This window comes from Pygocentrus nattereri, chromosome 9 (assembly GCF_015220715.1).
Source record: "Pygocentrus nattereri isolate fPygNat1 chromosome 9, fPygNat1.pri, whole genome shotgun sequence".
Taxonomy (NCBI): Eukaryota; Metazoa; Chordata; class Actinopteri; order Characiformes; family Serrasalmidae; genus Pygocentrus; species Pygocentrus nattereri.
In genome coordinates this window covers 32,969,990-32,997,875 of record NC_051219.1, presented here as the reverse complement: position 1 = coordinate 32,997,875, position 27,886 = coordinate 32,969,990, and the positions used below count along the sequence as shown (strand labels likewise).

The following is a 27,886-nucleotide window of genomic DNA, read 5'->3' as shown; positions in this document are numbered from 1 at the left end:
CCAGTTGTTAGTGTTGAAATCTATTTTTATTCTATTAAAAGCAACGAAACAATAAACTGCCAGTTGAACAGCACTGTTTGCTTCAAATAGACTTGCATGAACCTTTTTACACATTATATTCTCTTTATAGCAGGCTATATTTTGCACTCACTAGCAGGACGGGTAGTAGACAGCTAGCTGGCAATCAAGCTAATGCTACAACCGTAAAAGACTAAGTTTAAGCCTTTAAATAAAGCATTATGCAAAAACTGAAACACACAGTAAATAATGTTTCGTACATTCCTCTTATGAGCTAAAAGAATCTGTATTAAAACTAGAGCTGCATTAAAATTTCAAAACAGCGCTGAGCTAACCCCACTAGCTTGATGCTAATATAGCTGCCATTGTGAAAATACAAGGAGCAGTATTGAAGTTCCTGCTGTCAGTGAGGAATGGGTGTGGAAGGATGTGGCATCACAATGCTGGCTATACATCGAGATGTCTCGTCTATCGGCCCAACTTTAAGCACGGTCATTAGTATCACCATTAAGCTTGGGAATTCACAGCCAAAGCTTTTTTTTTTCTTAATTTTTTAGTTCAAGTGATGTAAGACAGTAATGGTACATAATGACTTGGTACCTATAGAGAGCACAACTAAATGCTAAAGTACCTCAGTTCTTAAAAAAATCCAGTCAGAATAAAGCTCATGACACCTACATAAGCCCTTCATGACAATTCCCAAAAGCCTACACGAAGATGTTTAAACATTTATTCCAATAGGCATCATATGTCAAGATTGCATATGTCAAATGATGTCAAATTTACATAACATTGTCAGGTGACACTGAATTTATTATATTTTTTCCTGAGATTGTCATTACACTCTGAGATGAAATGACTCACATGTATGTCACGGTGACCATGTTAATAATATGACATTGCCAAGTGGGCATTTTCTATGGCACTTATTTAACCATTTATTGGGTATAAGCTAGGTCACATCATAAGAAGCATGTCACCGTGATAAACACTAAGCTAAAAGGCCGGTTGTTATAACATGTAGTCATGTCACCCTAAGAAGTGCCATGAAACAACACAGTGTCATTAAAAAAAAAATGCTGCTACCAGAGACTTGACAAGTTGACCAAAGCAGCCTTTATGACAAATGACATGTTCACATATTCATGCAGGTTTATGTCAGGTGTCATGACAACCTTACATAGATCGCTTAGAGACTTTTTAACACTAGCCTTTGGTAAAGTGTTACCAAAAACAAGAAATTAAGGATCAGAACCAGCTGTTTCTGATCCACTGGATTGGATCGGGACATCCCTGGTAGCAATCAAGAACTTCCATGGCAAAATCTGAATTAAATTGTGATTGTGGTTTACTTTTTGCCAGTCAATAGGCAATTGTTTATTTGCTGTTTACATAAATGAATGCAGTGATATGAAACAGGGCTTGGTGGGTAAGTCAAGCACATGTATTCAGCTGGCTCACATTATGTTGTGTGATAGAATCAGTACACAAAAATTACACAAATAATAGCTGATTACAATCATCTGCAACTAAAAAACACATACCAAAGAGAGCAATACTGCTGAAACTTTAACACATAAAAAGTTGGCTGTAGCTGTAGCAGTAGCGTATATTTTGTGAACGCATCATGGGAAGTAGCTGCCCTTTATCTGTTAGGCCCAGTGCAGGTGAGTGGAGGGAGTGTTTACCTGCTGAGTAAAAGCCCCTTCAGAGAAGCGATCTCAGCTTTCAGTTCACTGATGCTTTGAGACTCCAGCATGCGGTTGGTGGTGGAGGAGGCCTGTAGAAAAGAAGAAATGACGCATTACAAACAAATCCTTTTAGCATTTTTCATTTAATATTACTGGGATGCTGGTAAAGAAACCTATTCCCATACAATATAATGATTCAAGCTTGTTTGGATTTCAGACCCAGAACTGAGTCATGCAGTTCACATTATTAGGCCATATGCAGGAAAAAAACTCTTGAGCATGCAGCATATGCAAAACCTTTTGCTCACTGTCCTGGTTCAAAAGGTGCATTTTATCACCAACTAGATCAGTACACAGACAATACAACCATTTTGATAATAGATCTACATGTTCAGTAAATGGTAGGAAAATATCTCTCCAAACTCCATCCACTTCATCTACACGGACAGCCTGAAAAAAAGAGGAAAGGGTTCATGAGCTCAGGATCTTTTGGAAAAAAAAGGCAGAGAGACTTAATCGCACCATTTTTACATATTTTTCCATATTTCCGACTGATGATTTGAGCAGGACAGAGGTGCCTGATAAGAGGTCTCAAGCACAACAATGGCAGCATTCATCAGGCAGCCACAAGTCAGAAGGGTTTTTATTAAAAGGAGCGTTATCACCTACTGCTTGGCAAGGGATGAATTGCAGCACGGAATGATGGCCAATTGAAATGGCCAGCAAACATTTGAATAGCAAATGACTTCTGAAAAAAAATCATCCATCTTTTTTTTTTCTTTTTAAATTGACAGGAGGCCGATGATGAACTCTAAAGTGCATAAACCCACTGTCTACTGCCAAGAAAGGGCCGGCACTACAGAATTTTCATACATCGCTTTCCGTTCCACTGTGCTTTCTCTGAGCTCTCACCACAATCACAATTTTGGAGAACAAGCTCTTCTTCAATGCCCAAAGTGAGGCAGTTAACATACCCCGACTCAAATTCAAGCGGATTAAGTGGGACTCCTGAGCCCTGTTCAGAGTAGGAAATAAAAGTCTTGTAAACTTACACAGAGTCACAGGGGTACCTGAAGCTTTGAACCGTCCACAAACAAACAGCCCCCATCCACTGTCTAATCCCCCTGTCCTCCTGCCCTCCAAGGAGAAGAGTGAGAGGTGTGGAAATGAAGCAAAAAGGGCTAGGGAAAAGAAAACTAAAAGTAATTAAGAATGCCCGACTCACTGGGGGCTGTTAGTTAGGAAGCAGAGACCCCCTGTCGAGTGAAGAGGGATAACTTGGAATCTTTCACATGTAATTACATCTAAAGGAAATTAATTGAATCACATCTGAAAAGGATCAGACTCATTTACAGTATGGGGTAGGGAGGGAGGAGCGGTTGAGGTTCAGGGGTTTTTTCTCCTATCTGCTCCTAAAGCCCCCTCTGATAAAGTGTAGTGTTTTCAGAGGGCACATCTGATCCTGGCTGAGCGCATTAGGCCTGGCGAAGACACTCTTATTACAGGCCTCACCTCATTATGACCATCATAATCCCCAACTCCCCATGGCACCCACATAATAAGGCTGGAATGTGCCTCTCGCTCATTTTACCTGTGGAAAAAAAATTAATTGCTTCAGTGACTGAGCTTACACTTCCCAGACATAAAACCTAAATAACGTTTTTCAAAAAGGGGCCACAATGCACCTCAACGCAGACTGTACTTGAAGACCTGCGACAGGCTTTTTGGTTTTGATCTACAACAGGGTTCGCGCCAACAAAAAACAGAAGTGTTTGCCGATGACAACCTAACTGCTGCAAAATGCATGTCCTCAGAGTCAGACACAACTCCACAGGTAATCCCGCTTCTGTTCCCTTTCTGGATCACTTCCTCTATGGTAAAGGTAATCCTCATGGAGAATATCGTGCCCCTCAGAGATGCTAACACGCACACAGAACAGCAGTGAAAACACTGAATACATTAGTAAATGCCTGCAGACCATTAGCAGTGGATAATATCTTAACAAGGACAGTTTAAAAACGTCTGAATGCAAATTAACTCACAGCTTCTCTCCCTGATAATATTTTCCTCATGTAATGCATGTATATTTATGGTGGAATCAGCTTGAAATAAATCCCTCAGGAGTGTTTCCACTGGTACAATTCATTTCAGCCTGTTTATGCACTATCCAAGTGGCGCGCACTTTGGCTACAAACCGAACAGCTGCTAATCTTCCATGTGCAGCCACTAATAAGGGAAATATCTCTGATTTTATAACAGGGAGCCTTGATATGAAAATTCTCTGCTTATGCTGATAATTTTTGTATCTGCTGATGACAATGATGATAAATGAGAAAATTAAAAAAACTGAGCAATTATCTGCTGATACCAATACAAGTGTGCATATTTACTTATTTAAAGAGCACATTTCTTACATTATTGTTGCACTGTACTTTTGTTAAAAAAAAAAAAAAGTACTGTGCAACAGTCAGAAACCACACTTTTAATCTGTGAATTTATACACAGAATACACATTGAACAGACACTTACATAGAAGCCTCAAAAACCATATATTACCACTATCTGCCTTTATTACAGCTGCCACTCTTTTCAGTAGGCGTACTTTGTCATTTAAAAAAAATCTGAAGGGTTTTCCAGACCTCCAAAGTTATTAAAAGTAATCTTCAAAAGGTCTTAAACGTGTGCATTTTTTGTTTCTCACAACCCAAATAATTGTAAATATATTCAATGTAGGGAACAGTGAATTTATACTTATGCCAGTGAATTAATAATTATCTTAGCGCTGAAAACTGGCATGCTGAAAATCCTATGCGGGCTCTCCATTTTTCCCCACTTTATTTTTAGATTGGTTATCCCATTAAAAGTGACATGTGACAAGCAGTACTTATTTGTTTAATCTGAGCATTTTCCAACTCAACCTGTGACAGAAAAAAAAAATCTGTATCATGCCGAGAGACATAATACCGTTTTAAGAGGTACACACTCTGCCGTCTGAACGCAGCAAGTGCATTATCTAATCTCCTCAGAAATATCTCCTTTAGCCATGTAAAGGCCCATTAGAAAGAAATCTGTAAGGCATCTAAAGTGAGTTAATGTCAGTGGTGCCTTTAGAAACAGCATTTGTTAGGAGGATTCATCTGTAACTGTCTGGTTTTAAGAGTGACATGATGGAAGAGTTAAAGTGACTGTAGGTGCACAAAAGTAAATGAGTGGACGAATTTAATACTGATTTGTTTATATACTTAGTGTTGGGGGCTGTTGTGTAACTTTCTGTGTCCTATATATGTGTCCTGCTTTATTACACACTGAAAAATGAATAACTTGGTCATTTTGACTGGAAATTAAACAAACAAAGGGGTGGTCTCTGACATCTGTTCTCTGACAACTGATTGCTCTGTATTGAGCCTCATTCAAAAATGACACAGCAAAACTGTTGTAGAATGAATATATGTAAATATCTGGAATTCAGAAAATTCTATTTCTGTAGCTTGATGTCTATATATTTGTCTATATGACTCTATGGACTGGAATGAACTGTGCATTTTGAGCCTTAATAATATGTTCAGTATAACATGTAAATGTTCAGCTCTTTTAGAGTAAGAAAAGTTCCTTTTGACGACAGGAGCCTTTAATGCCAATTTAGCAACACGCCCACACTGTAGAGCAGAGAATGTGCCAAATTCAAAATGATTTCTGACACATCATTACAGTATAATACCATAATATAGTTGACAAAAACCTCAGCTTGTTAAAGAGTGCACACTGTAATCCAATGTTTGAAAGCTTATGAAATGTTCGCTTAGCAGCTGAAGAAACATGAATTGCCATGTGTTTTAGGTTAAAAGCACATTTCCGTGTTAAAGAGTTTTAATTGCCAAGGCTGCCACATTCTGCTCGGCGTAGAGAAGCCCAGAAAGGCAGGCCAGAAAACCGCAAAGTAAAATGATAACTAGCTCAGCGGCTCAACATGTGTTCTCAATCACACACTCCGGACCTGAAAACAATTTTCACAATTTCCCATATGGCTGGAGACAACAGGGCCCGCTTCTCGCGAAAGAAAATTTAAGATCAACACTTCAGCTATAAAGCAGAGTTTATGATTTGTTTAATGGATGTTTTGATGTGAAATACACTTTTTATACACTGCTGTCTTCCAACAAGGCACTCACGGTAAATGACGGCAACGCTTTTTAATTCAATTTAGATTTTTAACAGGAATCTATTTCTGCCTCTATTTGGCTTCAGCTGGCTGGCACGTGCTGTCTGAAAGTGCAGAGCGCTTATGGATGGAGAGTGCTTTGCTCAATGGCAGCTCAGCTTATAAACACTGGCCAAGCCAGTTCAGGGTGTCCAGTGACAAACCTTAGGAGGAGATGAGGGGTCTCCAAAAAGAGAAAAAAAGTGGTGACTCTGCAGTTGTGATGAACTTCAGAGGGGTGAGAGGTTCATATTTTTCAGTCGGATTTGTACAGGGCCAGATGCGTTCGCATATGTTTTCCTGGGGGATCCAGATGCTACATTCAAACACCCATGTGCTTAACAAGCTGTGGACATAAAACATCGGCTCAGTCGCAATTCCAAAGCACTTTTTGGCGCCTTCTACGAGATGATTTATCATAGCATCATGAGATACAAAGTGAGTAGAGTTTCATATTTGAGGCACGGAGATGCGTTTTTAACAGGGAGCTCATTCTAAACGCTATTTCCCTCAGATGAGCAGGAGGCTTTATGGATTGTAGGCATATGTCTTCAAAAGCGAAGAGGAACAACACAGTCATGATGAGTACTCTACTGAAAGATAATGACAGTGTGGCACACTAAATCAGTGTGTGATTTATATATAAAAAAAAGCAAAAAAAATAAAATAAAAAAAACCAAAAAAAAAAAAAAAAAAACCCACCAAACAAAAAAAAAAAACAAAAAAAAACACACACACAAAACATAGCTGCCACAGAGCAGATAGCAAAAATGATGTTTGGGTTCCACCAGTGTTTATTCTAGCTTTCTTCCAGTGCTACTTTTCCAAGCCTGTAAGTCATTCTGTCCACATTCCTCATGTCTCTCACCCACATTTCCCATGTTTCTCAAGAAAACAATACTACAATTTGACTTCAATTATGACTACAGAAGCCAGCTGCACAAAAGGGCATACGAATAGTTGTGAACTCAGTAGTTTGTAACTTTCTGCTCACAGAATTAAGATCAGCATATGTTGCAGCAATTGGTTGTTCAAAATTTTCACCAAGCCTGGTTGCAGATATTATGCCTAGCTGGCATAACGCTGTCCAGTTTTGGAGTATACAGTTCAGTTCTGAGCTCTAGTGCCCAGTGAGCCCACTTAATGTCTGATCGAGTCTCACTCTAAATGAACTACATTAATTGAAGGAGATAAGGTGTCGTTCTATTCCTGTTTAAGGCCTCTCACTTTTCTCCTGGATGCACACACAGAGATTTTCAGCTGTGGAGCGGATGCACTTTGCGGCTGTGTTCTGCAGCAGGCACAACAAATAGCAGACTGGAAAATGTATTTGTACAGCACTTAATGACCTTAACGTATAATGTTCATGTACAGTTCATATATTTTCTTCAAGGATGAAGAAAAATGAAAATATCAGACAAAATAAACCTCAAAAATATCATTAATTGTTCCCCAAAACCCCCAACGCCCCCCCCCCCCCAAAAAAAAAAGTCATGATACAAATTTTTTTTTAAGACTGCAAAATGTGCCTCAAACAAGGGTACACTCTGTACCCCTCAGATTTTTGCTCTTTTTATATGCAGAGTACAAATAATAACACAAGTCAAACAGGCTAGCTAGCCTAATGCTATAGTTAGCTTATTCATTCTTCAGAATGTTTAAAAAAATGCCTTTCAGTTTAGTTTCGTCAGTGGTCCGCTAATTTAAATGATTTGCTTAAAAGACATAAGCTCAAGAGAAAAGAGATTTGGCATGTTTGCGAACAGGACGTGGTAAAAGTTTATCTTACAAAATCCTGGCCAGCTTATTACAACTTGACGCAAGAAGTTAGTCTTGGTTATACGCCCAATATTGACCATAACAGAGCAACATTTTTTAAAACAAAGGGGATACCAGCTGCAAACAGAGGTCACAGAACAGAAATGGACAAGAAAGAAGCTTCAGGCAATTTCAGACAGACTTATTAATTGAGCAGCTTGTTGGAACAGCTGTGGACGAAATTTCTAACACTGCTCAATGGTGAGTGTATGTATTAATGTATTTTCAACATTGCTTTTGTTTGCAGAGAATAAGTGTTCTTCTTGCATATTTTTAGTGAACATGATGGCATTTCATTTTGCTCAAATCTCAAAGGTCTTCTCTCAAACAAGCTGCCAATTCTCACCACACCACTATTACTACACTTCTACTATGCGCTCAGTGATAGTCTGTTCAGCTTTTTTTATCCGCTGCATATTTAGTGTTATCACTGGCAATGTATTCATCACCGAAATGACAGACATCTACATGCTTAAATTGAGTTTTTTGGGGGATTTTTTTGACTCAGCCATGATAACTTATAATACAGATATGGGGCTAATGACATACATTTTATTTGTTGTACAATGTTGATGAGCACACTGTCACCCTCTCCTTTGAGCTCTGCCTTCACTTGGCATTGGATTGGTTTATAAATTTCACTTCCAGTTCCCACCTTAATTAAGTCTTCCCACCAACTTTAGCCCAAAAATTCTCATGGCTGTCCTCAGATGTTCCTAGAATGAAATCACATCTGGTTCTGTGAGACTACATAGTAAACTACTTGGCTAAGTGTTGCTACACATAAAAGTAGATCCAAGTTCCATCAGAAGAAGACTCTCTTAACTGGCATGTTGGCAAGCAGTACTTTGCCATGTGTATCCACAGTACGTAATTAGCAATTATGCTAAAAAAGAGAGCAAAATAAATAAATAAATAAACCGTATATTTCCAAAGTTATTCATACACCTATACAAATTGTTGAATTCAAGTGTTCCAATCACTTCCATGGCCACAGGTGTACAAAACCAAGCACCTAGGCATGCAGACTGCTTCTACAAACATTATTGAAAGAATGGGTCACTCTCAGGAGCTCAGTGAATTCCAGCGTGGTACTGTGATAGGATGCCACCTGTGCATTCAGTGGTGAAATTTCCTCACTACTAAATATTCCACAGTGAACTGTCAATGGTATTATAAGTGGAAGCGATTGGGAATGACAGCAACTCAGCCACAAAGCAGTAGGCCACATAAAATGACAGAGCGGGGTCAGCAGATGCTGAGGTTGCCAACTTTCTGCAGAGTCAATGACTACAGACCTCCAAACATCATGGGGCCTTCAGATTAGCTCAAGAACAGTGCATAGAGAGCTTCATAGAACAGGTTTCCATGGCTGAGCATCCAAGCCTTAGGTCACCAAGCGCGATGTAAAGCAGTGAATGCAGTGGGGTAAAGTGCCACATTGAACTCTAGAGCAGTGGAGAGGTGTTCTTTGGAGTGATGAATCACACTTCTCCATCTAGCAATCCGATAGACGAGTCTGGGTTAGGCGGTTGCCAGGAGAACGTACCTTGTCTGACTGCATTGTGCCAAATGTAGAGTTTGGTGGAGGGGGAATTATGGTGTGGGCTTGTTTTTCAGGAGTTGGGCTCGGCCCCTTAGTTCCAGTGAAAGGAACTCTTATTGCTTCAGTGGACCAAGAGATTTTGGACAATTTCATGCTCCCAACTTTGTGGGAACAGTTTGGGTATGGCCACTTCCTATTTCAACATGACAAGGTCCATAAAAACATGGATGAGTGGCTGGCCTGTCCTGACCTCAACTCGACAGAACACCTTTGGGATTAATTAGAGCGGAGACTGTGAGCCAGACCTTCTCGAGTCAACATCAGTGTCTGGCTTCACAAATGTGCTTCTGGATGAATGGTCAAAAGTTCCTATATACACACTCCTAAACCTTCCCAGAAGAGCTGCAGTTGTTATTGCTGCAAAGGGTGGGCCGACATCATATTAAACCCTATGGATTAAGAATGAGGGGTCACTCAAGTTCATATGCGTATGAAGGCAGACAAGTGAATACTTTTGGAAGTATAGTGTATCATTTTGCTCAGAATGACATTAACCTCTTATTCTCCAGGGTATATTTTGGTTTTTCCACCTGAATTTACATGACCAAATGGTAAGCAAATTATTCAGGAACTGCATGAAATAAATGTAAATCTTTATTTTATTTATTTATTTAGAAAACGCTCCCCTCAAATGAACAGAAAAAGTGTTTTATGATCTTACACATATTGCTATATGCTTACAATTTACTGCTGAAAGCCAAAAATCTTAGATGCTCTTTGTATTATTTTATAAAAAGTATTTTTACACAGTAAATCACTGAAGAGACACCATCTATTTATAGTTTACAGCCCAGATTTGTGGAAAATTGGGTCCACTTTCAGTAGACAAAAAAATTGTGACTTCAGCTCCTTCTATTATAAGGGTTAAAATTACATTACCCATCTATTTGACTGGAAAGAAGACAGTTACAGCTCTCATATGACACACTTTTTGATTATGAAATACCAAAGTTATGAAGAATATGACAAAGCGCATTTTGGAACTATCGATGGAGTTTATGAGGGTACATGGTATGTTACTAGTTGTACAGCTAGTAGTAGGCACACGTGTAGCAATTTTGCTTAGCAATGCCGCCTATTTAGCAACTGGTATTATTGCTCATGTTTTCATATGAACATGCATGGCTACTACTAGTCTTAGTAATTTCTAGGAGTAAGTTGGGTTTTGCCACAAGCATAAATTCTCCTTCAAAAACAGTCTTTGCTACGACTGACTTGGCAGCTTGTCCAGCCAGGGAAACGGGCCCCTCAACCCCTTAGATCAAAGAAGTGTAAACCTGGTCTTGGCACATGACCTACAAACTTAAAAATAAAAGTGTCTATATGGTTCCTGGCTTGGATGCACAGCTCTAGGAAATGTTTAACTACCAATGGTTCTCATGGACCCCAATGGGCCCCAAGACAGTCCACATATTTGCTAGATCAGAACTTGCATCACAAAAACAGCAACAATGTGGGGAGAGATCCCCAAGGACTGGTTTGAGAACCACTGCTAAACCAGAAGTGGTTCTTATATGGCTTTACTCCACAAAACCTTTTTTAGCACCTTTATTTTTAAGGTCGCACCCAAATTTAAATGTTTCTGCCTTTCAGACAGTATCTGGGAGGTGCTTAAATGAAGTCTCTTGTCAACTGAAAATAGGTGATCATGGCGGCTCTTGTAGTCGTCCCTGGCAGGCTTGCCTTAGCCTTCTGCTGATGCCCTTACAAGCACTTTATTGGGCTCCTTCATTATACACTCTGTCCTGTTTATGCACATTACTGACTTCAGCAGCTTATGAGCCATGTTGACACTAATATTTTCATCAGGGCAAGGCACCCATATCAAGGTGAATGATAAATGTCCGGTGTTGTTTTTCAGCTAAAAATGGCCTTGTTTTATAGAGGCTGCACCCTTGAGAAAGAGAGCAAGAGAAAGAGAGAGAGGGCGTGCAGAGGGCCTGACCAAAACACCAATGAGAAACTTTATTTACACCACAAGGACCAACACTACAAGTCCCTGCTATTCATGATATCTTGGTGAGAAATTACCACTTGGGGAAGGAATGTGACCTCTTTTTCTACCCAGAGGACAGCTGGATTCTCTGTCTTTTCCTCTCATGTGCACCCTTCTGTTACCCATTCCTCTAATCCTCTAACACAGAAAATGATGGTGATAGCATTCATTGAAAGGAATTCCTCGCATTCCTCCATTCTGAGAACTGCCATTTGAAAATGCCTTTGCCAAAAGAGCACTGACATAATGAATGAGTGATGTATAGATCATGATAATCCAGTTACAGAGTAAACAATGTGTTTTGGTACTGTTTTCCCAAAGACAAAACGTCTGGGCCACATGAAAGGCAATATTGATATTTGAGTATCTGTAAGAATTAATGTTTTTAAGTTAGTGAGAAACATTGTATACTAATGATAGAGTGATAGACAGACAGACATACAGACAATTGGATATTAAGGTCTTTTCTACTCTGTGGACAACATGCCACAAAGTTAGTTTGTCAAAGAAATATATGTTAACTCTTTCTGCTCCTAGTTAGCATAATCTAGAGTAGTTAACCTAGTTACCAAAAAAATCTGTGCTAAAATTTAAACCCTGCTACATAACATTGATATAATCATGCCATAAACATGTCACAGGAGGTGTCATATGCTATTACGACAGATTTTGTTCAGTAATACAACAGCGTCATGTTACCATTACTGGTGATTTTCATTACACACATCATAACGTTTGACGTCTTGACAGCTTATGGCACATGCTAAACTGCACTCTAGTTAGCAGCCATGACAAGCATTACAACAGCATTACAACAAATGCTTAGGCTTTTACTGTTAACATGATACATTCATATTAATGTTCATGGCTATATAAAGTGTTACCAAATAAGTGCCATGGTCAGCCGGCTGCACCATCTCTGCCTTCCCAGAAACATCCTTAACAACGAGTACTTGGCTAATTGCTCATGTTAAGGGGCTCATGTTTTGTAATAGCGAAATGGATTATAATTTATATACTCACAAATATGAGCAGAATAGTTATATGTTACAGTCTTTTTCCTGCAGTTACTGCTGAACTGCTGGCCTGTATATTTCTTCATCTTCCCACAAAAAAAAAAATTTTCTCAACAGTGATTTCGAGTTTTCGAGTGCCCATACACATCCCTTACCTCACGTCCAGATCATGAAGAGTAGCATAGGAAATATGTGTGTGTGTATGAGTATGAGGGGGTCACCTGAGAGTTCGCCAGCTCCTGAGAAAGCTCCTGTATTCTCTTCTGCTGCTGGACCAACAGCTCCTGCACTGAGGCTAAAGTTGTCTGCAACTGGGTCACTGCAGACAGACAGACAGACAGACAGTCAGACAAATAGATACAGAGCCCTCTGCATCAGCCATTCCATAAATGTTTAATGCAAATGAATAATAACAATAAATAATGTTTACTTTCCTTATATACTGGCTCTCTCAATACCAAGGTCATGGCACAGTAGCATTTTAAACAAATGAAACCAGAGCAAAAACAGAAACATCAACAATTACGACTAATTAATCACCCAAAAACAGAGGCAGTAGTAAAAAAATAAACAAGAACAGAACAACAGAAGTGAAGTCTGTGGGGTACTTTGAATACCACAAATGCCTGCCCCCCAGCAATGTCCAATCTGAATTTAGGGACAGAAAATAAAACAGAGAACTCACATAAAAATATGTTCAAATATTCACCATCCCAGAATTTTTTGCTCACATTGCTCATAGATTTCTGTTTGGCTCTGCTTTCCTCTCAGTCAGTAATAGAAGACGACTACATTTATTCATGATTAATCACCAGTGTCTGATCTTGTATCAGCCCACCGTCTCTAAACCTCCATTAGCATGGGTTAGTCTCTCTCAAACTCTCCAAACAATCAACAAGACGGAGAAAAAAATCCCCTCATTTGGGAGCCTGCGGAGGAGGCTAGACAAAGTGTCCTCACTAATCTGAGTAAATATAGCTCATTTTCCATCGACTCCGAAGATTGTATTATTGCCAGGTTGAGACAGTCCCGAGGATCAGAGAAAGCCCAGGAAAAACAGTGCTAACAGGCCAAGAGTTGGTATTATTAATGGGGGTATCATTTCAAATAACCCAGAGCACAAGTTGCTCTCCCCCTGCTTCCAGTCACACATGCATTCCCAAACAATGCATTAAGTTTCCAAACTGATTATGTTACAGAAAACCAATAAACGCCTCTATAAATCATGCTCTGTAAAGTGTTAAATCAACTCTAATTGGATTAACATCAACAGATATTATTAGCTGCCGACTGTTGGCTCTCCGCTGCATGGTTATGGGGCTTTCCTTTCACAGAAACAGCTTTTCAACACACAAGTTGGGGCACATTACATGTGTTCTTTCTCCGCTATTTGCTCCTCGACATGGCTCAGCCACTGACGTGCGACAAGAATGGAGATAAAAAATGAAAGGGCATTAATGCAAAAGAGTCTGCAAGTCTCATAGACAACTCTATAAAGAGTCCTTCTAGATGCTGATGAGAATGAATTAGCGTGCATATCACTTGACTATGCTGGATAGCAATCTCCTGATTGCAAACCACCTGACGGTTCAACTGGACCTACTTATCACAGAGTGAGCATTATTGTTGATGAATTCTTGGACTGTGGGAATTTATTGTGTAGAGGATAATGGACTTTCTCTGTATATCAATGTGAGTTTAGTACCTTGTGGCTGCCAACAGTTTAGGACTTTGTAATATGAGTGGGCAATTTGGTAAAAATACAAAACTGCAATATGCAAAGACATATATCACTGTGATATGCATTATTATATTAATGTTTTCTGAAGTTGGAATGAACAAAATGAACCTGAACAACAGAATGGCCACAGTTAACATATGGATATGACAATCAAGTAATCAATTAATTTAAAAAAATTACAGACTATGATGTGCAGCAGCCAATTATTGTACTGTATTAAACCCAGTCCACAAATCCACAGTAGACGATGTGACTTAAAATGTAAACCGAGAAAGGCAGCCACTCTAAGACAGACAAAAGCCAGTCACCTGATTTCAGCTAACTTGTTAGCTGAATTCGTCACTCCCTGGCTCTAAACCCCAAAACAGCATGCTAGTGATGTGATCGTCACTAAATGATCTTGAAAGTTTTATTCCACTTAATCTTTATAAGTGTAAACTGACTGAAAAATGTTGTTCACTGGCACTTTTCCTACAGCACGTCCTATGCACTACAGCTGTACTATTTACTTATGTACTTTTAGACAACTGCAGTAGTCTTTGCATGCTTTCTTCTATGAATTAAACTGGCACAAAAACTCTGAACAAAATGTAAAAAAAACCCAAAACAAAACAATTGTGGTGGAGGACAGAGCTCAAACTCTTCATAGCTGTTAAACTGCTTATCAAAATTCTAATTTACTATTTGATTTTCAAATTTTCTAATCATAAATTTTTTAAAACAAATTCTCAACTAATTTAAAATTAGAATATTAGAAACTAAAGGTCACATCATAATTTTCCAACTTCACTTTATTCCTCAGAATTCAGCAGGCTTTCCAACAGCATTCCAACTTGACAAATGTCCTAAATACTTCTTATCATATTATGCAGTGACAATCAGCATAATTAACTATAATCAGCTACATAACTACGTTTATTTACACAGAAAACAAGGGTTTGACTTGTTTTTCTTAAGTGTTTAAAAATCCCAGACCCTGCAGACACAATCTCCACCACCCCTCTCATTACCTTTGTGTGTTAATGTTGATGAAAACTCGTCACATAAAACATAACATTACAGGAGACAGAGCTGAGGTGTATCTGTTTATTAAGAGAAATAACATTAGTGTGGTCGGCTAAAGCATTGGTAAACGAACAAACTGTGGATGCTCTGATAAACAGCATGATGTGCTGACACAATATTCTTAACTTAAAGTTTATCATGCTTTAGCTCTCTTTGACGTCAGTAACGGTGAGTAGCTGTCTGGCTAACTAGCTTGGTTTTTTGATTTTGCGTCTACATTTCAGCTGTGCATGTATGGTTGGTTGCTAGGTAACAGACAATTGATTGTGGACTTTGATCAAGCAAGTAAAGATTTCCTGACTGAAGACAATATGCTGCAAGATTAGTAAGATTAGATCCTTACTGTTTGTAAAACATATTTGAAAACACTGAAAAAACCTGACAATCTTCATAAATCATTTGTAGTGTTTAGCTTAGTAACACACAAAAAACAAAGATGAGTGGCTCCTTTTCCTGAAGGGTGGGACTTTGAGTCCACTGGTACTAATGTTACTAACCTATCCCTAAACAGTGAGTGATGACGCAGTAAACAGATGGCAAGCATGATGAGTGGTGCTAAAGGCTTTGTTTCATTCAATTTATATTAGTAGATTGTAAAAATGAAATTGAACCTGGTTTTCTTTGGCTCTCCCTGACAGCACTATAGTAATGCTCCGCTATGTGTTACTGCTCTGGGCAGCGGTCTTTACAGTGTCCCCTCTCGCAGTTATTCTTGAACTATGAAATATCATGGAGAGAAACTGAAAAAGCAACCTATCTTGCTCTCTCTAATTATTTGAAAGACTGTCAAGATACCTACAGTTTGTCAAAGCTAAGAAGGACTTGATTTCCATGTTGTTTTCTGCTTGATTTTACAGTCAGGCATGTTGCCATATTTGTCTATAGGTAAAATAAAGAGTTTATTGACTAAACAGTGATGTATTTTTTATTTTTTCATAAACATAAAGATATCAAAACCATACCATTACCGTGGTCCAAGAACTGGATACAGGCCGAACCATGGGCCCACTGTACCATTTCATCCCTAATATCTTTTTTTTTTTTTTTTTTTATTTAAATGATAACATAACTGGCTAAACACAAAAAAATTGCTTGTTATTATGCAGTTACTATATTCTGATTATTGATCACAGACTATATAATTGGTCTAAACCTCTTATATTAAATCTAGCTGTTCAGTGTTTTAGAAATACATTTACTTTGATGATGAGCAGCATCTTCTTAGAACCTGCCCACACTATGAGCTCAGAAGTAGAATGTGAGTGATAATGCTGCCATTTATACTAGGTTGGGTGAGACAAGCCCTATCTTTGTAAAAAGTGAGTGGGTGAATCTGAGAAGCTGCAAGTGGTCTCCCAGCTGGTGTGAGGAACCACACAGCGAGTGTTGTGTAAATTATTCAGTAAATGCCTCTATATACTGTAAACTACACATGTTCAGGCCTCTCTGTTTCCTTAATGGCCAGCTGGTCACCAATATGCTCTCGACTGACAAAGGGGCTAAAGAGGCAGCACAATTCCATTACAGCCTCTCTGTGCTGCATCCAAGAGCCATTCTTTAATTGTATGGGCAAAAGTTGCAGGGAAATCACAATGGGAGATGAGGCCTGCTCAGAGGAAAAGAAAAGAAAAAAAAAAAGAGTGAGAGAAAGAGAATGTGAGAGAGAGAGAGAGAGAGAGCGAGAGAGAGAGAGAGCGAGAGAGAGAGAGAGAGAGAGAGAGAGAGAGAGAGAGAAAAATGCAGCCACATTCAAAGGGACATCCCTTCATCGCACTCGGTATAGGAGCAGTACATGAACTTTAACAAAGGGTGCAGGCAATTGGCAAGAGAGGCAGTCAGTTGCTATTACTCATGTTGTGAGCAGAGAGGGAAACTCGCTCTGTAATTGCAACCCTCTCCCAACTGTTAACTGAAACAGTCATTAACTACAATAGCAGCTTGGCTACTGCAGCCACAGCAAATTAGATCAGCAGTGTGACTGACTGACTAACTGAGGAAAGGTGGGCTGTTTTGAAAGAGAGAGAGAGAAAGAGAGAGAGAAATAAAAAAGAGTGAACAAGAGACAGAACACGAGAAAAAGGAAAGAGAGATAAACAAAAAAGACAAATGAGAGAGAATGGGACAAAAAGAGAGAGAAAGTCAGAGAGAACAGTGAGAAAAAGAGAAAGAACAAAAAGAAAGACAAGGAGAAAGAAAAGGGTGATAGAAAGAAAAAAACAAAAAAGAAAAGTGAAGTATAGAAATAGAGACAGAAAGAAAGGAGCAAGACAGCGACAGCAAGAGAAAGACAGGGTGAAGGAAAAAAGAGAAAGCAACAGACAAAAAGAGAGAGAGATTGTGACAGGCATGGAATGTGACAAAAAGAAGAGTGAGGTACAGAAAGAAAACAGAAAAGAGTGAGAAAAGATAAAAAAAAAGACAAAGAGAAAATAAAAGAGATGACAAGAAGACTGAAAGAGAACAAGAAAGACAGAAGGAAACAGAATGATGGAAAAAAAGGCACAGAGAGTAAGAGACAAAGATGGAGAGGGGAGGGGAAGGCAGAGAGAGAGCGAGAGAGGTTTGCGTGCTTTTTAAAATTAGAAGGAAATTCAATGTAACATCAATGGCTTTTCTTATCGCTAAAATCTCCAACGTGACCCTAAACAAAGCAGGAATGATGGTAAACCCAAATAGAACAATGACGAGTCAGGTACCATAACACAAAGGAAGGATTTTTTTTTTTTTGCATATATGAACCAAAATGACAATGAAAGAGCTCATTTGTTAATCAGATAATGAAAGCCACACTAAGCCTGCACGCAATGGCTCACAATTCAGAAGGCTTCCTCAGGCACTCCCCAACCTAGACTACGAAAACAGAGATGTACGGGAAGATTAAAATCCACAGATATTAAAACTTGACTATAAACAAAATCTATATACAAAAATAATCAGTTCATCAGACACATTGAATTGCAGCACAGCATGCCTGACATAACGTTTGTAACTGGTAAGATCCTCTTTTGGAGAACCCCATTTGCTTATTTTGATCTGCTGCATCATAAAACAATAGCAGGGATAAGAGCGGCACCAGGCACTGTCCAACTGAATGCAGGGCCTGTTCGTCCAAGCACAAATAGAATATTTGTTCTCACAGTTCAAAAAGCCAAAAATAAATACTGTTCAGAAACTAGGTTTACTTTAACAAATTCAACCTGGACGATGACAATAGACGTGAGGTCTTATGCAAAGCTGCTAACACAGGTTTTGTCAAATTTTCATTTTGCTAACAAATGCACATCAAATCAATATGTAAACATGTATACCTGCAACATCCCTGAATACAAGAACAGGCATATTCTGTCCATCTCGCACACTTATTCAACACTGTTCAAACGTTTGGAATTAATGTTTTAAATAAAGTCAATTTGCAGATAAGTGTAGAAATGATTCTAATATGTTAGACCTGTACAACAGCAAAGGCTTCAAATATTTAGTAGGACACTAGAAAGTTGTATATATATACATAAATGTCCAAAACGATAAATCTCAAGGCAGATAAATTGAGAAGAACATGAATGTAAACAGATTATTACAATAGAAGGAAAGATGCAGAAAAACATCCCACTTAAGAATGATGCCCATTTACTGTAAAGCTAAGCCATATCTGTGCAGGATGATGACATGTAAACCTACTCACACTAAACTGGAACAGCAGTCACATCTGATTTTTGCTTGTATAGCACAAATCTTTAAAAGGGGCATTTTGTCTCTGGGGTACAAATGTCCCCGGTGAATTTTGTATCACCTGGCCATGTAGACTTTACAGAATGTATTTTTACAGAATGTGGTCTTTGCATTTGTCAAGTACAATACTAAAAATATTAGATTTTGAATGAATTTGAGGCCTCTGTCAAATTGGTCCTAACTTCATTTTAATAAAAAGCCATAACAAAAGACATATGTAAATATATCGCAGTATGTGCTAAAGTGCTAGTATAGGATAGAAAAAATTAAATATAAACAAAAGCACAGACTTAATTTGCCCTGCTTTTGCTAGCTAGTTGCTACACTACTGCTAGCTAGTTAGTGAACAGCAAACAAGTTGGTGTCTTTATAATAAAAATCTACAGAAATAACATTCTATGGTCAAAACACTGAAGGAGTTATTTTGCTCCTTATATGAGAAAGAAAATAAGAGGCATGGGGAGGTGGATGGCTAACCCTGAGGGGCTTCTCAAGTTAAAACTGTATATAAAGTAACAAAAAATGCAAATATCGCAAGTGATTAGAATCCTTTGAAGCCTCCATTCACACTCAGAACCATAGCAGAGTTGCAGAGTGAACACCACACTAACAAGACTAAAGTTTCTCAGGGAAGTGTCCCGCTTTCATGGTTGCTGGCTTGTTTAATTACGCCAGTGAGAAGCGCGTGTGTGTGTGTTGGGGGGGGGTTTCCTCTGACAGCCCAGCTCAGATTCCTCACCTGTCTAAGGCACAAGACGCACCTGTCACTGCACACTTAATCACCGGCCTGCACGGGTTCCAGCCAGGGAGCCACACCACCATGGCGAAAATTAAAATGAACTTTCTAACCACGCAGTTACAAAGAAAAAAAAAATTTTAAAAATAAAAAAAGAAAGAAAGAAGCGCTGTCATTCCCCTTCCCCTCATTAATATTCCGAGGTTAAGAGCTTTTCAGCGAAACGTAATTAATTGAGGCTGAGCTGACAGTAAACAAGCAATTTCAAATTAAAGCGAAATGACAGGACCGTCATTTGTAAAATGTGAGCAGATTTTGGCGACAGATAAATGAAGGAAAATGTTAAGGAGGAAAAAGTGATGAAGATATTAATCTTCACCTGTCTGTGTCAGCGTGCCACTCATCTCGATGATGCTGCTCTCGATCCTCTGCAGATGCTTCTTGTCCTCTTTGCTGCCCATAATGAGGGGAAGGATGTATTTCTGCAATTAAAAACATGACACGCTATTAGAATTCCTCTCAGGAACGGGGAAAACAGGGCCACAGGCGAGGGCATGTTTAGCAGCCACACGCCCACAAAGGGACACAGATCTGCTGCTTTTCTCTAAATGGAAACGAACAGAAAACCAACACGGGCTCTCACTGGGTTCAACAAACCGGATGGAACCCACGGTTGATTTACAACGGATGCATTAGTAATAGCAGCAAATGTGAAATGTGAAATAAATATATTTTTTTCATTTAAAATCATCTCAGTGGTATACAGGAGCATGTTTAGCACAAGCTATGCATTCAGAAGCATAATTAACATTCTTACAACCACATTTATAAAAGTGAAAATTTTTTTCCCCTCCTTTACTCTCTCTCTCTCCCTCTGGAAAGTCTTGTGGTTTACTCACTTCATCCAGTGCAATTTAACTCAATAGCTGACGCACAGGCCAAGAATTAAGCAATGGGGCGTGACTTTGGGTTCAACTTCATTAAGCCTTTTTGCCCACAGCCTGGCTTCTCAATTCCAACGTGTCACCTTCTGAGGACAATTGCTTGTCAGACTTAAGCCTTGTTCAACAACACACTCGTACACACAGACTGAGCGGCTAGGTCGGAGGGCTAACACAGCCTGAACCAGAGGCGCCGGCTGCTGATTCCATGCTTCTCACACTTTTTAAATGTACTGTATACATAAGGCTCTTTCCCCAAGTAAACATAGACTGCTGATTAACAATAGCCTCGTCAGAGTTGGACATGCTACCATTCAAAAGGAATCACCACTCAAAAGTTTGCAATCACTCTTTCCAATAATATAATACTAGTACAGATACAGACCAGTACAAATGTCAAAAGGCATTCTTCAGTTACCTCCAATCAAAATTCCCATTAAGTAAATTATTAATTTGTCAGCATCAAATGAAAAAGGCAGGAAATATGTAGAAAATTACACAGAAGCCTCAGCAACTAAATATACCTATAGTTTTTTTCAGTATTTAGTGTGTCCTCACTTTGGCTGTATTACACGTTCCTTTATTGTTGCTTTCAGTTTTTCAGAGAAATCTGCAGATATATTTTTTGCACACCTCCAAAGTTCAGTCTTAAAAGTTGCATTTTCTGCTTCTGCTATCACTAAAATACATTAAGTGATATTGAGGTATGGACTTTGAGGTGGTCAGTCCACTGTTTGAGAACAGCAGCAGCTTCTTTATCTGATTTGCAGTTTTCCTTTTTTATTTCATTTTCTGATTTTTTGACAGCTACTTATATAAGAAATTGAATAAACAAAGTATGATCTCTAACTTTTGCACAGTACTGTATGACCTCACTAGACCTATCACAGATGTACATGTTCACATATCTTTTTATACCAAAGCTCTTCATATATCCTTTATTTTGTTTTTGTTTTATTGTCAAATTTTCTTTTTTCATTTTACTGAAACCTTGTGTATGGGCCAATATTGTAACTCATCAAACACATTTTTCTTTAAAAATTTTAAAATTGCTATTTGTAATTGAATCTTTTCATTTAAAGAAAATATGAATCTGAAAGCATAACACATTTTACTTTGGTACTGGGTCATATTTCGGAGTGAAACACTATCACGGTGGGGCTCTGAGTTAGCTTAGCATTTTTGGTGTGGTGGGGGCCAGCTGCAACATGGTATTTTCAGATAATTTTTTTCTTCCTTGTGTGCTGTCACCACAGGGGCGTGTCACTACACTTCACTACAAAGTTACTACATGTTTATTAAAGATCACAGGACAAGAATTCTGTCACTGAAATGGTTCAGTATGACGACTTGTGCTTAATGTGACTAGGGACATGAACTAACAAGACAAAAAAGGTCATTTTCAATTTAAGGTTGAATTAAAGTGCATATAAAAACAGGCTAAAGCACAGCAAGAAAAAAAATCCCAAAAACTCAATACTTGGTTTGTCTAATCATACTTCATTATGAGTGATGGAGGAGGAGGTGGGGTGAATTTGGGAGCCAAACTTTGCTCTTAAAACTAGCTGAGATCAAATCCAATTTATTATAAACAAGACACTGTATTTAAGTTTATTTGCATTTATTCTAATGTTGTCTTGTGTTTTTACAAGCACAAACACATGTACTGACAAAATGAATCATTTCAAATAATGAGCTGCAGTGCCTAAGACTTTTGCAATTGTACTGTACTCACTGAAACAAAACTGATTCTGATTTTTTTAAAAATCAAGTAAAATGTTTAAAAACATCAACTGTATAGCTTTAAACATTTCAGTCTACACTGTAGAAGCATATATGGAATAAAACAACAACACTGTAATAAGATTTAGTGATTTTAAACTTTTGAAAGGTACTATATTCCTTTCAGGCCTGTCTGGAGGAGAGGAACAGTTGGCCTGGCCAGATTTTCACAGCAGCGCAAGCGTTGTTGACACCGGCAGAAGTAATAAACACTTTTAAGTTGAAAAAGATTAAATGAGTGTCAGTGGCAGGGTAATTAATAAGAGGGCTGCTGTGAGCGGTGTTTACTCCGTGCTCTATAGCATAAATAAAGGATGGGCCGAACGCGGGGCATATGGAGGCAGCTCCTGTGACATGACAGCAGTGAGAGCACTCGCACCAGGGAATAACACGCCTGCAGCCACACACACCCACCCTGCACAGCCGAGAGACTGACAGCAGACAGCACATCCACAGACTGGGAGAGGAGACGGGAGAGATTCAGATAACTAAAAAACACAGCACTCTTTACAAGGCTGGAGTGACGTGTTTTTACCAGCATAAAATCTGTGTTGCAGATACATGTATATAATGACTAATACAGTGTTGGCACTCTTCAACTTCATACATTTCAAATATGTAGTAATCATAAGATGTTTTAGAATGAAGAAGCTGTAGAAGATTTAAATTAAATAATTATAAAATTAACATTCAGGCAGCTCAAACGCACTGATTACAGGCAGAAAAGTTAACATGGATTTACTTTAAACAAATACAATTTTTAAACAGATAAAATTTTTAATTGCTCCCTAAAAAACTTGAAACATCTATAAAAACATCTAAAAACTACCTTCCGATTTGAAATTTATAACACTTCAATCAAAACAGTTTACGTTTTTATTGAATAAAATAACACATTAAATGGGAAACTCTGACTTTTCAAACTTTCTGCATAATTCAATCCTTCAGAAAATTAAGGATAAACAAAGCCATTCCAAGTGGTTTTATGTAAAATGGTTCACTATAAAGAAATCATTTCATGATGTAATTATGAAGAAATTTTGAAAAATTAGTGGAATTTCTCTTTAATGTGACAAGCAGGGTAGGTCATATGAACGACAATTTTAAATCACAAACAATACCAACATAACATCACAGTACAGACCACTAGAACACTGCGTAAATACTACTACTACAACTACAACACACACACACACACACACACACACACACACACACACACACACACACACACACACACACACATATTTTCTAAGCCGCTTCTCCCTCATGGTCACAGGGGTGGTGGAGCCTACCCCAGTGATCATTGGGTGGAAGGTAGGATACACCTTGGACAGGTCGCCAGTTCATCACAGGGCTAAATACTATTAGTACATACTATTGCATTTGTACTATTGCGAGTACAAATTGTTGCACAAACCAGTTTTTTGCTGTTTTCGCCTACAAACTCTCCTCTTGTTTTTACCTCCTCACGCATTCTCAGTTTTACTTTGTAAAACTTTGTTTACTTGGTCTCTAAAATAATTCAATTTGATGTAGCTAACAAAGTCAGCTAAATATTTCACATTTGCTCTTTTGACAATAGACAATGTTACATTTGTTTAGTTCAATAAAGAGCAACACAAGAGGAAAAGGAAGTTATAACAAATAAAACTATGACATACCCTGGCCAGGAAAGTATGTTTCAGCAATGCTTTTATGTTTACACCTGAGTTTGGGGGGGGTGGTTGCTTTTTGTGGCAGCGTCAAAAGAGTTTGAGGCAACCTTAAAAGGCTACACAAACTTGGTAGGAGAGCACTAGTGCAGCAGTGAGGCAGTTACTGCTTCAGATCTACAATGTGCTTTTTAAGTTTTTAAGACCTACTTAAACTGTTCAACTGCACATCCTTGGCTGTTTGTGGCTTGCCGTTCATTACACTATCCATGATATGGGAAAATCTATATCAAATCTATATATTATATTCACTTTAATACCAGACCATCTTCACCTTAAAGACATGAGATTCTAAACTTTTGAGGGGTAGTGTACTTTAAGCTTTTACAGATGGCTGTGGAAATAGACATGACTTCTGGACGGAAAAACTCAAGATTTCCTTTGTCGTGTGGAAAAAGTGGCTTTCACTGTGGAGTCGTCCCCAAAGAGAGTTTAACCCTCACATTAATAATGTGGGTGCCGTAGCTGCAGGACCATGAGCACAGAACTTTATAGGGCTGTGTGTATGCTGACAGCAGCAGAGCGGTGGCTGACTGAAGTGGCTGTGCTGGAGGCAGCTCAGAGCAGTTGCTGCACAGACTGACGCCAAACCCACCCACTGGCCAGAACACAGTCGACCTGCACTCTGCTTCCACACACATACACACAAGTCTGTTTCTATACTGTGTCAGGACATGGGGTCGTAATGTGTCTCCCATTTGTATTATGTACTGCATAAGTACACTACTGTGCAGAAGTCAGAGACCACCTTTGAAAACAAATTACATCAGTAAAAGATTTGTTTTCAGGCTTTAAAAAAATCTGCAAAGATGTTTTTGTACACTTCCAAGTTCAGTTTTAGACGTTGGTTGCATTTACTGCTTCTCACAGTTTAAGTAATCCCAAGTACATTTCAGTGATGCTGAGGTGTGGACAAGTCATTATTCAACACTAGCACTTTCTTTGTTTATTTCCTTTTTTTCTCGCGTGAAGGATGGACAGAAACACCTGTGGGTTTTTTCAGATCTAAAACAAGAGTAGAGCTGGATTTTGTTTCTCAAAGATGAAGGCTTTCAGTACTGTTTATCAGGTCTTGTGCAGTTTCAGCAGACATGTGTTCTCTCCACATTTAAAGAATTTAAATAATAAAATCAGAGAATCTTAGTTTCCTTTGAGCTTCTCCTCCTTCTTCCTTATGTAAGTGAATTATCTTACATTCTAATTTTATTAAATATTTCTTCTAAAATTTGTAATGTGTCCTTCATGGCCATTTACACTGAAAATTAAATAAACTGTGGTGTCTGACTTTTTTCACACTAACTCTATGTAATATATCCCATTTGTATTATACATTAAAAAAAAACTGAGATTAAATTAAAAACATTCAGAACCATATAGTTTATCCTAACAAGGCATGTTTCCCTGTTCTCAATCACTACATTTTGTCCTGAAAATGTACAAAAACACACACACACCCCAACATGCATACAGTCATGCACTCCGAAGCATGACATCATGGGAGTAGTACGACCTAGCACTGCTCACAGTGGAAGGGCCTGGGCCCTGTGCTCCTCCACCTATAAAAGCCAGTAATGGAGTCCACATGCCCCTGCGGCCAGTGTGGGATTACAGTTCCTCGGTAACGGGGTCTCCCCTCAGCGTACAGGCCTGGGCCGGTGTTTTGAAGGGCTGAAATCAAAGAGCCTGGCATTGGGTTTTTCCCGAACAAGAAAAGTGAAATGAAGAGAAAAGGGCTGGAGATGAGCTCATGCTCACGATGCAAAGTAGACTGGCTGTAAAAAGACAGGGTGATCTAAACACACAGCCCAGCCTCGCCATAAAATAACCACAAACTCCACTAAAACAGGAGCTGCGCCAGAGACCCTTGGCGCTGTTTTCCGAAATGAAATATGAAAAAAAAAGAAAACCAGAATCTGCCGATAGGGTGGATTAAATATAAAAGAAGAGAAACTGGGAAACATTTTAGGGCATGCGGGAACTCACCCGGTACAGGTGATGGAAGCCAAAGGCCATTCCTGCCATGATGATGGCCAGGGCACCATAGTCTCTCCATCTGTAACCAGGGGGACCTGCAGAGAAACACACAAACACAGCAGACACTGACAAGAGCTGCCGTCAGCATACAAAGCGCAGCACAGGACTTTAAGTTCTGTGTAATATATACTCTGTAGAAGTACACTAACACTGATAAACAACATAGCACAGATTTTCTGCTGATACATAATACAATTTTAATAAACCACGAGGTCACTTTCATTTGCTGGACACTTGTTTGTTTTAAAGGACAATTCCAAATACCTAAAAACTACAGTATTGTGAAAAATCAAAGTCTGATTTATTTATTTTACAGCCAAAAAGCACATATTAAACAGGTTACACAAAACTAAAACAGCTCTCTCTCTCTCTCTCTCTCTCATATTTTTTATATATGTTTTTTTTAGTATTTAGTATGTCCAGTCCACCCTTTTGCTTTTATTACAGCTTATCTGCAGTTATATATATGTGCAGGTATATATTCTCTTAGTCTTATAAGTCTTAGAGGTTTGTTGCATTTTCTTTTCTCAATATCAAAGTAATCAAAGACAGACTGATTGATGTTGAGGTCTGGACTCTTGGCTGGTCAGTACATTGCTCTGAGAAAACCAGCTTCTTTGCTAAAATTTGGGTTTCTTTCTATTTCTTACTATTTTCTTTGCTTAGTGACAGCTTCCCATAGCGTTTTGACAAGATCCATAGTGTTTTGGTGGTCTACCCGGTATTGCACAGTTGTTAGGACTCCCATTTTCTCTGTATACTTTAACATTTTTTTTTTACTTCAGTTTTAGAATCTACTGTTTTTTTCACTTATTTTTCTGACTTCATCCTTCTTTATACAAGTTGACTATCTTGTAGTTAATGTCCTCAAAACATCTGAAAAATAAAATGTTTTGAATGGAAATTTGAAAAAAAGAAAAAAAAACAGTGGTCACTGTCTTTTGCACAGTACTGTAATTAATTTGTGGTTATTTCTGAAAAAGTGGTTATTGTGCAGTTAACATCTACAATGTGTAAAGATTTCTTTGAACTCTTATTGTTTTCCTCATTCAAAATTACACCAATCAATCAGAACATACTACATCAGGTGTATTACCTTATTATTAATCAGAACAAGCTACATCAGGTGTATTACCTTATTATTACAATCAGAACAAGCTACATCAGGTGTATTACCTTATTATTACAATCAGAACAAGCTACAGCAGGTGTATTACCTTATTACAATCAGAATAAGCTACAGCAGGTGTATTACCTTATTACAATCACAACACGCTACAGTAGATGTATTACCTTATTACAATCACAAAAAGCTACAGCAGGTGTATTACCTTATTACAATCACAACACGCTACAGCAGGTGTATTACCTTATTACAATCACAACAAGCTACAGCAGGTGTATTACCTTATTATAATCAGAACAAGCTACAGCAGGTGTATTACCTTATTCTAATCACAACAAGCTACAGCAGGTGTATTACCTTATTATAATCACAACAAGCTACAGCAGGTGTATTACCTTATTATTAATCAGAACAAGCTACATCATGTGTATTACCTTATTATTACAATCAGAACAAGCTACAGCAGGTGTATTACCTTATTACAATCACAAGCTACAGCAGGTGTATTACCTTATTATTACAATCACAACAAGCTACAGCAGGTGTATTACCTTATTATTACAATCAGAATAAGCTACAGCAGGTGTATTACCTTATTATTACAATCACAACACGCTACAGCAGGTGTATTACCTTATTACAATCAGAATAAGCTACAGCAGGTGTATTACCTT

The 27,886-nt window shown here is 38.4% G+C and overlaps 1 protein-coding gene across 1 annotated transcript in view; it reads right to left on the bottom strand.

The window, feature by feature from the left end:
- The window catches only part of pex14 (peroxisomal biogenesis factor 14), a 94,267-nt gene that overhangs the window by 6,503 nt on the left and 59,878 nt on the right, over positions 1–27,886 (bottom strand). Inside the window, exons 5-8 of the mRNA XM_017708188.2 lie at positions 26,036–26,121; positions 19,994–20,096; positions 12,565–12,662; positions 1,707–1,798 (exon numbers count right to left, since the gene is read on the bottom strand). Of these exons, the coding sequence (XP_017563677.1) occupies positions 1,707–1,798; positions 12,565–12,662; positions 19,994–20,096; positions 26,036–26,121 (379 nt within the window). The remainder of the gene's footprint in view (positions 1–1,706; positions 1,799–12,564; positions 12,663–19,993; positions 20,097–26,035; positions 26,122–27,886) is intronic.